Genomic DNA, 16,039 nt, shown 5'->3' with positions numbered 1-16,039 from the left:
CCAGGTACATGCCCCACAAAAACCACCCTATGTTTTCATGGGCTGCAGCATTTCCAACTAAAAGCTCTGATGAAGAAGGTGCATGCAGGCGTCCTCAGGTTTACAGTGATCTTGAGATGGAAAATGTTGGAAGACTGCTTCCCCCCCTCCCAGCCTATGTTTCTGATAAACACAGAACCTGTAACTATCTTTGATAGTCTCCCATGGCATTCTCCAAGTCCAAATTGATGAGTTATGGACTGGGTAAGTAGACAACAAGGAGAGTGGAAAACTAGCTGGACCATTAAGTGCAAAAGGTGATCACTAGCAGCTGAAAGCCCAACTGGTGGTTGGCTCTTAGCAGCATCCCTCAGGGGCCAATATTGGCACCAGTGCTCTTTAATGTCTTAATATATTAAAGACCAGGATGATGGGATAGAGCACGCCCTCATCAAGTTCCTGATGATACCAAATAGGGAAAGTAATAAATACACTGGAAGGCAAAGCTGCTACTCAGAGGGATCCCAACAAGTTGGAGAAGTGGAATGGTAGGAACAACATGAAGTTCAAAGGTTTATAGGCAAAGCCCTGCCTCTGACACAGACAACCCTAAGCAACAGGGCAGGCTGGGGCTAGAAAGCAGAAAAGGCTCTAGGGGTCCCAGTGAACAACAAATTAAACAGGAGCCAGGCATGCATCCTTGCAGCAAAGATGAGCTACAGCCTAAGCTGTATGAGGAGAAACATAGCCAACAGGTCCAGAGAAGCAATCGTAAAGGATGCGTTAGAAGTCCAGACACCAAGAGCAGGAAAAGAGGATATAGTACTTCATCGTGACCATCTAATTACCTTTTGATGAGAGTGTTCCCTTGAAAACACCAGGGACAGCAAACAAATTCCTGATTCAGCACAACCCAGGTTTAAGTAAAAGCTGAAGTGAAATATTGATGACTTTAGGATCCCTGGATGGGGACATCACAACAGCACAAAGCCCCACAGTGATACAGACACGCATTAGTAATTGCGTTCTTCACGTGCCAGATCACACAAAGTGGAGGAGAAGCAACAGTATATTATTATCATCATGGTAATAAAAATAATAATATACTTGTTTGGCTATACACAATAAAAATATCTCAACACTAGCATTTATGGATATAAGTATACCAAAGCCCTTGGTCCCTTAGTAATAAAGGGCTCAGTATGTGCTGCAGCAGGCTTCTGCCCCTTCTCTCTTCCAGTTTATGGCTATACTTTCTGCTCATAATTCAACAACTTTTTTTTCCTTAAGGCAGATTAGAAGTTATCTGTTAGGTCTTAAGTAAAAGCCAATCTCACCCTCCCCTCAGCTTATAGCACATTACACAGAAACCAGATCAGATGAACCAATTTCCAATTATGTCCGCAGTTTTTAACTTACTTGTGCTTAAACATGCTCCCACCAGGTGACAGCATCACCTGCCAATGCAAAACCTCCATGGCAAAGCCCAGCTCTACTCTTGTCCCTGCCTTTAATCCCTGTGGTGGGAGGGGTGAAATCATCCCGGTGAAAATGATGCCGGTGGGAAGCCTTGAAGATTGTCTCCAGCTGGTGCTGCCTAACTCAGGGCAGCTGCAAACCCCACAGGACCCTCCTCCTGCTGAGGAGCAGCAACGGGCAATGCCCAGGTGTTCTCAAGGGAGGAGTGATGCTCAAACCAGCACCATTGCCCCACCACTAGCCGCAGTAGGAGCCATCACACCTCAGTGCATTTATCATATAGGGGAACCACAGCAGACACTTGCTGACTTTTAACCATAGCTATTTTACCATAGCTGAGTCCTCCCACGTGCAGGGTAGAGCCACATTGAAGCAGTAGTCAGTAACAAACTCTTCAAGAAGGAGAAAGCTATATTGCCTCCTCTCACCCACCTTTGCCTTGATCCCAAATTTTACTGATGTGACAGGTCCATCCTCCTGCCATTGATGGCCTCCTTGCTCCTCATGCCAGTGCGGCTCCACATGGCTGCATCCTCAGGGAGCTACCTGGCATTTGAACAGCCAAAACCCAGTGATCAGAGCCCATCGCAGCATCCAGACTCCACCAAAGAGCCTCAGCATTTCTCTGAAGAGCCAAAAAAATAATGTGAGTAGCTCAGAGGAATTAGTCAAGTTGAAAGCTTGAGGCTTTCCTTCCAAAGCTTGAGAAGTAATTTACCATGTGGGTTTAGTTTCCTTAGTACTGCTTGAGATGCATGGCACACATTTCTGGTAAGACCTCTTTACTTGCAGAGTAACCACTGGTCATTTAATTACATGTAAATTACCATATAGTGATAAGATGATTACATGATTAGCAGTGGGATAACGAAGCCTGGAAAGTACAATGTAATTGACAGCTAAATACAGTGTCATTTGTTATTCCTTAACTCAAAATACAGTTTATTCAGTCATTAATCTTGAACAACTGCACGTTCTTGAGGAACAGCGTGCAATTTACTGAGCAATGCAACATTCAAGTAATTCCATGGGGATGGACCCAAGAAGACAAACAGCTTTGGTATAACTTGAGGTCCCAGCCATGCCCACAGAAGGGTTATGTGATGCCCAGATCTCCTTCTGTCTGCAAATGTGGCTGATACCCACAGTGAGCTCCCAGGGTACCAGAGCATTGCACTTTGGCTGTGTCTAACCCAACACTCAGTTCTTGCAAGCAGAAGACTGTAAAAGCAGAAACAGCCAAAGAAATGAAGCTGCATTGTAGCCAGCCCTGGGATAGCCTCAGTGGATGCCACCCTCCAGGTCCCACCTGCCAAGGAGCAGTTAGGTGGGAGTGTCATCTGTGAGGGTGCTCTACTGATCCTACTCACTCTCTGCCCCTTGACAAGGTGCCCCAGGACCTCTGGTGGAGTCACCAAGGCTGCTGCCCACACACTGGCAGTGCCACTGCTGCTGCCAGAAGAGCTGCTGCTGGTCTGGGGACACCTTCTTGGTCCATCCCCAGTACCTAGCCAACCTGCTCCCTGAGGTGGTCATGGCTCACAGGCCACAGGGATGAGATCTTTCTGTTGGGCTTCTCTTTATTTCTCTTTCCGATCTTCTTTCCAATCTGTGAAGCATCCAGCATCCTCCCCTCCTTCACTGAGGCTAGGACACAGCCTCACACCTGCCCTGGGACAGATCTCCTCCATCGACCCATCTACATGGGAAAGGGGGGCAGCTCCACCTCCACAAGGGCTTCCTGGTGCCACCCCAACACCCACCTGGGTTCCCAAGTATGCTCCTAAATCTGCCTGGATGGAAAAATGACCTCGAGACAGCAGTGCCCTTGGGGACAGGTCGGGTAGGAAGGACCTGGGACACTCAGACAGTTCTGTAGCAGAGAAACGCAGCTGCAGACACAGCAGTGTCAAGCTCAGCCCATCACTGTCCAACAGCCGTCCCAGTGGGGAAGCTGTACCTCCTGTGGTACACCAGAAAGAAACAAAAATCAAACTTACAGGCATCGAACTGAAAGAACTAAAAAACCTCATCCCTAAACAAACAAACAAAAAAATTAAAACTAGATGGGCAGGTGCCTTGCCATTGAGAGCATGTGGTATTTATTAGACATAAATTGGCACACAAGAACAGGAAAGCATAGCTGGGTAGGGATTATTATTTTTTTTTCTTCTTAGCTACATGGCTTTGGATACCTGTCCGTAATCCCTCACACACACATACCAGCGTTCCCACACATTCACACTCACTGTCTCACTTGCTGGCATACAAGTATACCTTTTTTATTAATTAGAATTACTTTTAATTAAAAATATATGTAAATTATATAGTGTGCACAGCTTGGAAAAAAAAAGAAGAAGAAAAGAAAGCAAACTTCTGTTTCAATAAAAAATTTAACCTCTTTGAATTAGTTGCTTTGCTGGCTTTGTGACATAGTATGAGTTATTTGAAATCCCACATATAAATAAATAGTACCAGGAAATCTTACACTTGAAAAATTCTGTGGTAGATATTTTCACTCACACACGTTTGCTTTTTCTTCTCTTCTTGCCTCCCCCACTCCCAGCCTCTCATGATCATTTTCTGCTCCTTTTAAACACTTCTACTTAGTATCTCACTTAACGTACCCAGACCAGTACCCCTTTTTCTTTTTTTTTTTTTTGAGAGGACAAAAAATAACGCATGATAAAATGAAAGTCTGGGATTGCAAACAAGCGTCATCGCCATTTTTATGAGCAAAGTTTTTCCTTTCTCCCCCCTCTCGCAGCTGGCTCAGAGCCTTGCTTTCTGTGTGCCGATAAAAATTCAGCAAGAAACAAGCTGTGGATGTTTTTTAAGTTTGAAAGAGACCCCGTGGGTCCATCAGAGACAGCTGATGGACCGGGAAAGACCAGGAGATGGGAAGGAAAGAAGAGCAAGAAAATTACACGCACGTGGGAAAGGAGATGAGTTTAATGGGGCTGGTTCCTGCAGAGCAGTGTTTTGGGGGGTTTGTGAGGAAGCACAGCATGGGATTTCACTCACAACGCCTGGGTGAGGTAGGTACCTGCTTTTCTTATTTGTGGATATGTAATAACTCTTTCTGCTGAAAAGTAACAATGATAATACTATTAACAAAAATTAAAAAGAAACACCACTCCAAAATCCACCCTTGGTATAAAGGGCCGGTGTCTTTTTGTTGAGAAAATTGAAAGAAAAAATATATATATTATTATTTATTATATAACATCGTCAACATCAACACCACAAAAAAAAAGTAACATCCTAGTTGTTTTCATTCAAGCACTCTTGACTGTGTTGAGAAAGGCAGCAGGAGCTTGGTGTGCCCTGGAGAAGGAAAAGAGCAGGAGGGTAGGGGAGGACGAGGGTACGGGGCTGGCAGTGGCAGCAACACAAACTGGATGGGGGCCATGGCAGCGGAGAAGTGTGCCGATCTGCTGGTTTTTCTTTAGAAACAAAAGAAAACAGGGGAGGGGGGGCAAGTCACAGCAAGGCCGACGGCGGTTTCAGCTGTGGTTTCAATCAGTGTCCGTCCCTCTCGAGTGCTATCTGCGAACATTCAGTTAAAGGAGTTTTGCAAAATCCTCTTACTTTTACTATCAACAGGGTTTTGGTTTCTTTCTTTTGCCTTTTCTCGTTGTTTTCATAATTTTATTCCTTTCCGTGGCTCATGCTCTTTTTCTCTTTCCTGACTGCCCCATTAGCTGTTCTCGCTCCACTCTGGCACCATCCCCACGCCATGGACCGAGTGGTACTGGTGGGGCGAAAGGGTTCGAGGCACACCGTGGGGATACAAGAACTCTGTGGGCTGTAAGCTGCTGGGGGGAGACTGGATACCAGTTTGAGGTCCACACTGCCGGACGATGGGTTGGTGAGAAACCGAAGTTTGGTGTTGAAACATGCTGTGGGTATCTCCTATTTGGGGGGAGGTATGGTTGGCCACGCTGCCGAGCCGAGGCATCAGCGGCCCCGAGGTGAAGTGGGCAGAGAAATGCTGGTAGGGTAACCTGTCCATCGGCTGCATGGCAGATACTGTGCAACTGCTGTAGGATGGCACGCTCGGCCATGTGTTACAGCTGATGTCTTCTAGGCTGGGCACGGGGTCCGTGGGGGGAGCAGAGCTGGCGTACATACATGCTTGGCGCTGGGCTGATTCAGTCCTGTATGAAGTGTTCAGTCCCTGCTGCTGGGGGTAACTGGACCTGTAGAAAGGATCCTCTTCTGCTGGGGAAGTTTCCATGTAGGGCTTCTTGTAGGGATGCTCAGTGGTGGAACATTCCTCATCTGTTGGGAGAGAAAACTCCTGGTAGCCAACAATACCCTGCCCTCGGCTGAACCTCCCTCTCCACATCCTCCTTGTACCAAGGACACAGTCTGCATGGAGCCAATCCGGTCACTCCTCCCAGTTAGGGTAAATCCCAATCCCTTCCTCGGTCTGAAACCAAGCCTTGCAGGGCTTGGCAGAGGAAGAGATTAGTTAGGAGCTCTGGGAGGAAAAAATAAGGCTATAGGATGCTGGAAGGACCCCAAGGCTTAGCTTGCTTGGTGATGCTCCATGCACTCCCCCCACACCACCATGGTCCTTGTCTCTTTTTTGCTGCCAGCACTTTGACCAGAGGAGGAACTTCTGCCCCTGTGCACCTAATACAGGTCCCCACTCCCAGCTGAGAGGCTCAGAGCTGATGCCATGAACTAAAAGCCTTTACAATTATCTATTTTCACCAAAAATGAGACAAAATATTGGAGATCACAATAAAAATCTCCCTTGGGAGAGCATCAGTGATGGCACAGTTGAGACAATCAGATTGGGAGTTTTACAACCCCGGTCTTTAGCTGTGCCAAGGGAGTTGGGCACATAAATCCAGGCAGGGCTGTGTGCTGGAGCCAAGCGTAACAGAAAAAGAAAAGTAAATTTCACAGCTAGAAACAGCAAGGCGCAGCTTGCAGAGCCCTTTGTTTCCTGCAGCAGCCTGGGCCAACGGAGGGAAGGAGATAAACAATTTAGGTGAATTCTCCAGGGTGAAGCAAAATGAGTAAATGAATGTGCACTTATTTATTCATTCACAGGGTCATCAAATGAAATCCAGCTCTACTGGAATGGATGGCAAAGTTCCCAGAGATGAGCACTTCAACAAGAGATTTTAAGGACAGCGAGGCAAGGGAAGGGGAGCTTGTTCAGACCCAGATTAATTTTGCTGCTGCTTCAAGAACACAATTTCTGGTGCAGGCAGAAAAATATCCCAGCTTGCTTAAAGTCCTCTTGACTGCACCTTTTCAAGAGGGATAAAATTTGAAAGAATCCTGCAAGAAATCACCCTTTTCAGATTTTCTCAACCAATATGTTTTAAACTGCAATTTTTTTGCTCCCAAAATACAAAGAAAAAAACCCAGTTAAACAGTTCCATTTAAAAAAAAGGGACCGTGTCTCACAGCACCTTCTGTTTCTTGTAAACATGCCCATATCCTTATTATAAACATATATATGTATTAATACCCTTATTAGTATAAACAGCCATCTGCTTTCTCCTGGAAGCTGCACCCACTCCTCTTGCAAAATATCCCATTACTCCAACTCAAGTGTCTACCAAGTTCCAGGTGGAACAACTGCTGTTAGTCTGCGTAGCCTGACCACCCCAGGTACTGCGATACACGCCACAGTGACTGACTCCTCAGTGTCCTCTGACGTTGTAATAGCAGCTGCCCATAAATTCAGCTGGAAAGCCACAGCCCCATTTCATGCTTGCTTCCTGACAACAGCAACTCCTGGCTCCTTAGTCCCAGCAGCGCAGAGCCTCAATAATAAAATTATCTTCCTCCTCGGCCTTCTCTTAAATGGGTACAGAAAGCCGAACGGGATAAGCGAGCAATGCAATCCCATCTTTATAACAGTTGAATCAGTAAGCAGAGGGATGCAAAGATGCAACACTTTCCTTAATCCTGACCAGGTTAATTCTCCAGAGCAGCAGTGGAGAGGATGTAATCCCCTCAAAGACAAAAGCTGGAAGCAGAGGTCTCAGCTCCCTCTCAGGCACGGGTCTGTCACAGGAGGCACATCTGGAAGAACAGCTTGGGCTCTAGCTTTTACAGACAGCCGAAAAGTTTTGGATTCCTAACTCGCCACTGAGTAATAAGAACACTAGGGTGGAAAAACAATGTCTTGTAAAATGAAGCATTGTTCTGCTAATAAAGTTTTCAGCATTAAACCGCATTATTCTGCTGGCTGTAGAAATCATTGGCTTGGGGTTTGACTGTTTATTTTATTTTAATTTTTTTAAAAAAATATACAACAGAAAACATTCAAACTCTGTTTTTCCGTTGTGTAAAAATGTGCCTGACGTAGAACCTAAGGTTGCTGATTTTTCCATTTAGCCCGGACGTTTCACTGTCTGTCACAGCCTGGCCAGGCAGAGCCGCAGTTACGGCTCCTCTTCCAGCATTCATCACAGGTGAAGAGAGAAAAACAAAACCAACCAATATTTCAGTGGAAACCCTAGATCTACAAGATCTTGCAGTCACTCTGCTAGCCTGTCTAGAGCCGGGCTCACTGATATCATATGTGCAAAGGGCACCATCACTCCAGATTTTAAGATGTGTAAGGACACTGTACCCATCTCCAAAGGACATAGTCTCTACTGAAGGATTACAGCCTACCATAACAGCTTCTGCCTGCCCTTCAGCCCCTCTTCCTGATGATTTTCCTATCTGTGTAACCTCAAAGTGCTGGAGAGGGAAGAGAACAGTCTATCTTCATCATCAGATGGGATGATGCAGACCAAGGATCCCCAGTTGCTGCCAGCTGGTGAATTTACCCTGATCCAGGCTCTCTAGGGCGATCTGGCATTGTCACACCACTCCTCACAAAGAAGACTAGAGTCAGCACAGAGTGGATAAACTGCATTCTCATGGTGTGGGCAGCAGATCTGGGGATGGAAAGGGGACTTCTTCAAGTAAGAGAATAGCAAAACAAGGACAAGTCAAACACATCTCTCTCACAATGCTGAAGGCTGCGGTTCAAAGTCATCATCACCTGCTCCAGAGCCTGAGCAGTGTGTCCTAAGGCCACAACCCTCTTCCTGAAGGTCCTCTTGCTTCCTAAGCACCAGCATAAGCAGGACATAGTAGATAACTATCTGGTCTGCTCTGGGTTCAACTCTTGATGTTGTTTCCCCGATATGACTTCATTGTTCTTTTCCTGCTACCACTGAGTCCTAGGAGGTGCTGGACACCTCTGGGAGATGCTGGCCATCCTGGCAGATATTGACCACCTTCCACTTCTGTTGCTATTCTTGGAAGCCAAGGGCAGCCATCAGCCCTTGCAACCAGCCCCTCGATACAGCACAAACCTCAAAAATCAAAAGGTTCTGCCAAGCAGGGGAAGCTGCCAGCGCCTGGGAGAAGCTGCTCCGAAGTGGATCCAAGGAAAACGGAGCCTGCAGAATGGGGTGGAAACTGGCTCCCTCACAAGGAATTTGATGATCTATCTAATGAAGGAGCTTGAGCGAGAGCATACGCAGTTCCAAGATTTCCGGTATTTACTACTTCCAGCTGGGTTGTAAATACCATAAAAATGGCTTTTATAATGGAGTTTTCCCAATTCCAAGATTAGGGCTATCCAGAATAAAGCGCAAACATGTAAAATCTCTGGATTTCGGAGCACTGGCCCACCTCTTCCCTTAGTGTAGATCAGGAGAACTCTTTTCCAATTCATGACAATCAGCTCCCTGGGGGAGAAGACAATGAAGAATGGCACCCAACTGTTTTAGCTTTTAAAGCTCACTCACAATCCCAGGACATTACAGTAGGTTTGTCCCAGCTTTGTGAGGGAGACACAATGGGCGATTATCACCAACACTGTTGTTTTATCCAGTCTAGTTTCTAGTGTGAATCTAGCCTGAACCTGAAGAGCCAATATCAGTATGCAAGGCTGACAAAGGTTGTCAAAGAAGAAAAGAAAAAAGACGAATTCAACCAAAATGGGGATCCCTAAAGGGGAAATAAGACAGTTAAGCCTAGGACATGAAACATAAGATACGACAGTTACTTCAGCAGTCACACAGTGTGCAATACGGCTGTGCTGCATTGTAGGGGAAGATGACAGAAAGGGTTACAGGGCACAGACAATCCAGCACCAAAAGCTGGAAACTTTTCCAGAGACAGCAAGTTGCCAGCACTGCCTGCAGAGGCACAGGAGGCTCCTGCTGATGGAAGAGCAGAATGCTTACAGAAAGCTGCTGAAACTACAAGCACCACAAGCAATGTGGCTGCACAGCAAAAGCTGGGTGCACGCCAGCCCTCTGAATATCTCCACACCATGCAGGCAGGCTCTTCTTCAACCTCAATGCTCCAGCAGCCACCTTGCGCTCTGGGCTCTACTGCATCTACCCAAGCTGCAAACACCTCCAGCTGCAGCATAGCTCAAGCCTTGGCCAAACCATTTCATCTCCTAACATCAGCAAGGATGAGCAGCATGTCCTCCAAGGAGACATCCTATACCTGTCTTTTGTTCTACAGATTCTTTGAGTGAAAGAAAATTTGGGTGAGATGAGGCAGATATCAGTTCAGTCAATGAAGAAGTCTATCAACTCTAACAGTGCCTGTTCTTGTGGAGGAGGGAGAAAGACACTGCTGTATCTCCGCTGCCCTCAGAGCAGGAAGGGGATGAAAGATAGATTCTTCCCCACAAGCACAGTCATGTCCAAGCTAGGTGACTGAAGGATATGGTCCTTACTGGTTGAAGCTGGTGGATTCTGCCGTGTCCCTCTTCTCCCTCAAAGTGCCAACAAGACAACTTTTACAACCTCTCCAGGGAGAGGCTGTTCCAGTCGCCTCCTGTTCAGCATCACAAGCATCCCAGAAATCTGCCAAGTGGTTGAGATTGTGTAAGGCTGGGAGGGAACAGAGGTTTGGAGGGATGGTTTTTCAGTTCACAGGAAGTCTGAGGGAGAGGATAACACAAGGGAAAAACAAGCCCCAATGCCCTAACTGGGATGTGGGGCTAAAATGAAAGACAGAAACCAATGTGCCTGCTGGGCAAGCCCTTTAGGCCTTCTTCAAGCACAACAATGAGAGAAGGAGAGGTAGAGAACAACCAGAAAAAAGGCAAAGCTCTAACTGTACTTTGTTGCAGCCTAAAACTCCACATGAAGAACTGAAGCCACTCTTGGTAGGATACAGGATTGGAGTTAATCCATCCTCTCAAGACCAGTCTATTTGAGAAATGCCAAATCAGTCTCAACATGGAGCTGGGATATGACGCAGGATGATTCTCATCTTGTGGACTGCCAATTCCTCAGCCTTCAACATGTTTAGAAGCTGCCTAGAGCAGTGACCCTGTTACACCATGCTGGGGTCATTCCCAATACTGTGACCCCGCACTCCCAATCCGCGCATCAGCAATTGCCAAATCTGGGGCTCTGGGATGTGTCCTTCCTTCCTTCCTTGCCCAGAAGAGCACCAGCTCCCTGAAACAGAGGAGCTTTCAGAGATAACATCCCCTCACAGCCCTGCTGCTCTCTCCTAATTTAACTCCATATCAGATCTCCAAAGTGAATCCATCTTGACTTGACAGCTAAGAACAACACTGTCAACCACAGAGCTAAATCTCTGTCTTGGGTCACCAAGGAAGTAAAAGTTGAATAAGATGCCTCTGAATTGCTTGAATGCAGCCCTATTCTTAACCAATCCTAAACCAAGACTTGACCTCCTGATTAAAAAAGAATACAGAGAAACATCATGAGATGTCAAAGGTGGAAGGAGCAGTATCAGAGAGACTATCTTGGAAAACAGTGGTGGTATTTGCTACAGAAGATACAGACACCGGCTGGTCTCAAACCCAGCCAAACTGCAAGCACCCTGCCTCTGCAAGCACTTATGCATTACTGTAGCCTTGAGAAAAGGAAATAATCCGCTTGAGATAAATCCTAACATGACTGAAGAGGAGTCTATGTTTGGGAAGCTGATGATCCAACGAAATCAATCCAGTCCAGAAAATGGGCAGAGGTTCATTAAGAATGAACGTACTCTAGCTTTCATTTATTCTTAGATGGTGAGGCTTGTTAAAAGTTATGCAGAAAAAGATTAAAGTAGGAAAGTAGGAGAGCAGGGAGGGAAAGCTTAATATTTCACTTAGAAATGAGATCCTGGAAAAGGAAAAAAAAGAGGAATATTATAGGCAAGGTTATTTTCCCGAGCTCAATAAAGATCCTTGCTCAGTGACAGAAGAAAGTGCCATGCTCAGCCTGAGTTTGAGATGAAACCTTGGATCACATTCGGATTTATCTGAACAGAAATTGCTCATCTCTAGTGACTTTTTTTTAAAATTAATTTAACTTTGCAAAGAGTTGCTTGGCAGCCTATGTTGGCTCTCTGTTTCCCATTAACTTTTTGCTGCTTTTCTTGAAGCCCTGATGGCTGTTTTCGATTTACTGGATGCATGGGGAGGGAGGAAAAAGGCACAGGGAGGAAAGCAGCGACTCAGGCTCCTGAGACATACAGCTCCATGGAAGAAGAAGCCGGTGGTATCAGACGGGACACTGCTTCTCTTTGATTAAAGCATTTGGCGGCTTTGATAAAAGGCCCTTAACTGCTTGTGCCACTCAAGCCATCATAGAGATAATGAGGGGCCATCAGCCGTACAGAAAAGGACTCCCTTTGCCAGTGTCCTGCACTTTCACAAGGGCCATGCAGGCCAAAAGCAGCCAGGGAGCTTATTACAGGGCAGATAGTCGTCTCTTTTGTGACAATAAGAGGAAGTGAGATAATTGGGGGATTGAGGGAAACCACCCATGGAGACACCACTTAGCGGGAATCCCAAAACTGGAAGGAAACCTCTGTTGATTCCTTATCACGTTACAATGTGGAGGCGAATGATGAATTGCTCTGCAGTGCGGGGACACACAGCAGTCAGAGATTGTCCAAAGGGTTTGTTGCCATTTGGGCCAGCTTGTTTTGGTTAGTTTTTGCAAAGGGGAAGAGGAGCGGTGAAAGCTCAGCTCCCAGGGCAAAGGAGCGCTGAGGATGGATCGCAGGCTGAGGGACACCAAGGGCGAACGTGACCTGCCTTTCCATCGCCAACAGTGGGGCTTTGCAGCACCCCAGCTGTGTCCTAAAGCCTCGCACCTGCACAGGGGTAGCAAGGGCCACACACCCCACCTATGACTTTAGGGAATGCTCTGGATGTCCACTGCAGCTCCTCATTCCCTACCTTACAGCCAGCTCAAGTCTAGCATCACCATTTCCAACCATAGCTTTGGTACACTCCATATGAGCACGAGGGTCACCTGGTCAGCTGGAGGGCACAAAACATGTTTCTGTTTTCCACTCTTTGGCTCAACCTCACATCAGGAAAATATTAAAATTTATCAACTTTCTTTTGTTTTGCATGTATACCTGTACACCATATATGTGATGTTACAACATTCGGGGGATTCACCAAGCATCCAAGAGAGATTTCCACTGCCCTCCTGCCTCATCTGCCAGCACTTCCCAGCATCCGCTACCTCAGACTGTGTGTCTACACTGCACATCCCAGTGCCTCAGGGGTTACGTTACTAAAAATAATGACATGTGGCTGACTGATAGGACTGTGCAGGGAACCAGGAAGGGATCTGCAGTGGGGAGAGGCTACTGGGCTGGAGAAATTCTTGGTGCATTCAAATGCCATGGTGCATGCTGACTCTTGTTAGCTTTTCCCAGCCAACGTAGACTAAATCCTGCGCAAAGGAGGCAGGGGTAAGCAGTAAGGATCTCCTGCCTACCCCGCAGTGTTGCATTCAGCCCTGGAAATTCCCTATTTTCTTCTGAGTGTCTGAGCTGGAGCTGATCTGACGCTTTTGCTATCTGAGTCCTGCAAACATTACTGCATCTAAGCCTTCTCATTGCTTTGGGAGAGGAAGGAAAAGACAGCAAACCACTCACTCCTGACCAAAACCAATTATCGCATCGATATGACGAGGATCTTCACGCAAGGATGAGCTGAGCAGTCAGTATAAAGTTCTCCCAGTTTGATCCCTCTGGCTCTGTCAAAGCAGGTCAGTCGCACCAAAGGGGAACGACCATGGATATAATGAATTTCAACCCCACACCCCGTTCATTAGACCAAGCATTTAAATGGAATTGCTTTCTGCATACAGACAACTGTCTCCCAGCTGTGTGACTCTTAGCTGAAAACTTTGCAAAATCCAAGCTGTCAAGGTATCTCCACTTGGAGATTAGCCCTGTCTGAGGGGCTATGGGGACAGATAAGTCATCTTTATCTCCGGCACCAGCTATCTCACTGAGTGTGGATTCAACGTGGGTGAAAGGCACTGCCACCCCTCCAAACAGCTCACTCCCAGCCCAGCAGCAGAGGTGGGATTTTAGGCTAACACCAGTGAGATGGGTTTCCCAGTCCAGCTCAGGGGAGCTGCCCACCTCCAACACACAACCCTCAGCCCTTTTTCAACCTCAAGCATCACCATAAAGCAGGCTGGGGCAAGGGGAAACATCAGAAAACAATGCTGACAGTCATGTTAGGAAAAGGAAAGCACAGAGCGGGGTGCAGCCAAGGCCTGACCTTTTCTCTTGGTGCAGTGGTAGATCTGGCCATGCTCCTGGGAGATCGGGTAGGGGTTGGCAGGCGGTAGCAGGTCCTGGGAGGTGCTGGACACCCCATTCTCGCACTGGTACTGGGAGCCCAGGTTGGAGGAGGCAGAAAGGACCCTGGTCTCACCACTGAAGGGGCTGTGGTTCGAGGACACTTTTTGTCTCACTGTGCTCCTGGGAACAACTGGGTACTCTTTACTAAAAGCAAAGGGGGAAAAAAAGCAGAAAAGCAATCAATTAATGAATACATCAGTGGATTAATAAATGAAGGCAACACATTAGTGTCATGGTGTTTGTTTAGACTTTCAGGGAAATAGAGACATCCCTCCCAGGAGACTGCAGCCCCATCACACTTCATCTGTGCAGCACTCTTCTATTCCCCTTTCCTTTTAGTACCATTTCCTTTAGATTTGTGCCTCTTTCACCACAACTACTATTTTACACCCATATATAAGATAGTTATATGCATTTGTAGTGAAATACACTAGATTTATATTTGTGTATTATGATAGCATTTATTAGTTACATACTATTTATACTGTATATGTGGATGTGTACATGCATGTAAATGAAAACCTCATTTCTGCCAAGCTGACTTGGAGATGGATTAAATATTTAGGTCTACTTTTTCCCCTTATGGTAGTTGTCCCCATTCTTTTTCCCCAGGGTCTGCCAGCCTGGTTGTCCTGCATGGGGGATCCCTGGACCACAGAACAAGCTCCACTCCAGAGCCCTCAGAAAAGAGACATAAATAAATCACCAAGACCTGATGCATGCCAGAGCCCCGCGCCTCAGTGGAGCCAGGCTGGGAGGGCAAGCACTAATGGAAAGTCTGGTTTGTTCCCTTGCTCTGCAATCCAGTTTGAAGGAGGGATGCTTTGCCAACACTGGCTGAAAATCCCCTCTCCTACAAGACCCTACAGTATGTTTTGGAGGCTCTTCTCAAAGAACATCTGCAGTGTGGCTGAACAAGATCGTTCCTGCTTTGCAGGGAGGAGAACTGAAGCCGAGTAGAAGGTCTCAGAGACTTCAGGTGAGGTGCAAGCCTTTTTCTGGGCTGCTTTCAAGTCAGCTGGGTGCTCCCTGAACCGAAGGACTTGCTAAAAATGCATAAAGATCAAGTAGTACAGCAGCACCTTGCAAAGTGCCACCAGGGTCAGAGCAGCCATGAACCAGAGTCCAGATTCCAATACAAGGTTTCTTCTTTGAGGCTATAACACTTGGACCAAGCTGGCTTTGAGGTACTCTGCTCACCTGCCCAAAATCTTTATGCTGGAGCACGGACAAATACTTAAATCCCATCGACAGGCTCACCTGGCCACTTACACATGGAGGAGAAGCCCTGAATCTCCCATTATGCCCCTTCGAGAGGATCTATCACTGTAGCAAGTCAGAACTTATGTACAAAATTTAACAATAGCAATTATAGAAACCTTCTCGCAGCAGGGAGCTTTCATCCAAACCACTGCTGTGGTGGCTGCCAGAAACACCAGCAACTGAGCTGCAATGGAGGGGAAACTCATCCAGGAGTTCAAAACCAAATAAATGTGTCTCTCATTGTGCCATGAAACCTTTCCAAACCCTGGGCACTGGTGTCTTGCCAAGGAGAGCCTATTCCAAAGGTGGGGTTTCTTCCCCTGGAAGCCCAGCAGCTCCTCCCCACAGGGCCGGCAGCAACGTGGCTTTCCCCCTCCTTGGGCTGGCTGAAGAGGCAGCTCTTTCCCAGAAAATGAGGAACAAAAGAGAGATGGACTGGGAGGAAGCAGAGACTTATCCTTCAGATATGCAAGACAGCAATAGATGCCAGGGTATGTGGTGGGCTTCAGAGGACCTCTTTGCCTGCAGACACCCGGCACAGTCACTTCCACCCCAGGAGGTCAAGAGCTCTGGCCTTCAAACCTCTTGGGTGACTCTCGATGTTACACCATGTTCTCTGTGGCTTTTTAAGAAGATTTAGAGATTACTGCTGTCATAGTTTCTCCCTGCTTCAGTGGGGAAA

At 46.8% G+C, this 16,039-nt stretch overlaps 1 protein-coding gene across 1 annotated transcript; it reads right to left on the bottom strand.

Moving 5' to 3' along the window:
* Positions 1-5,116: 5,116 nt before the first annotated feature.
* Positions 5,117-14,238, bottom strand: LOC104545265 (T-box transcription factor TBX5; the record flags this gene model as incomplete). The annotated part of the gene is made up of 2 exons (XM_010190357.1): positions 5,117-5,742; positions 14,012-14,238. Coding segments are annotated over 2 exons (811 nt in total), but the record flags the coding sequence as incomplete, so codon positions are not given.
* Between the last annotated feature and the right edge of the window lie 1,801 nt (positions 14,239-16,039).

The sequence above is a fragment of the Mesitornis unicolor genome, unplaced genomic scaffold (genome assembly GCF_000695765.1).
Source record: "Mesitornis unicolor isolate BGI_N332 unplaced genomic scaffold, ASM69576v1 scaffold2408, whole genome shotgun sequence".
Lineage (NCBI taxonomy): Eukaryota > Metazoa > Chordata > Aves > Mesitornithiformes > Mesitornithidae > Mesitornis > Mesitornis unicolor.
Note: the sequence above shows the minus strand (reverse complement) of the source record. Positions and strands in the feature narration are given on the sequence as shown.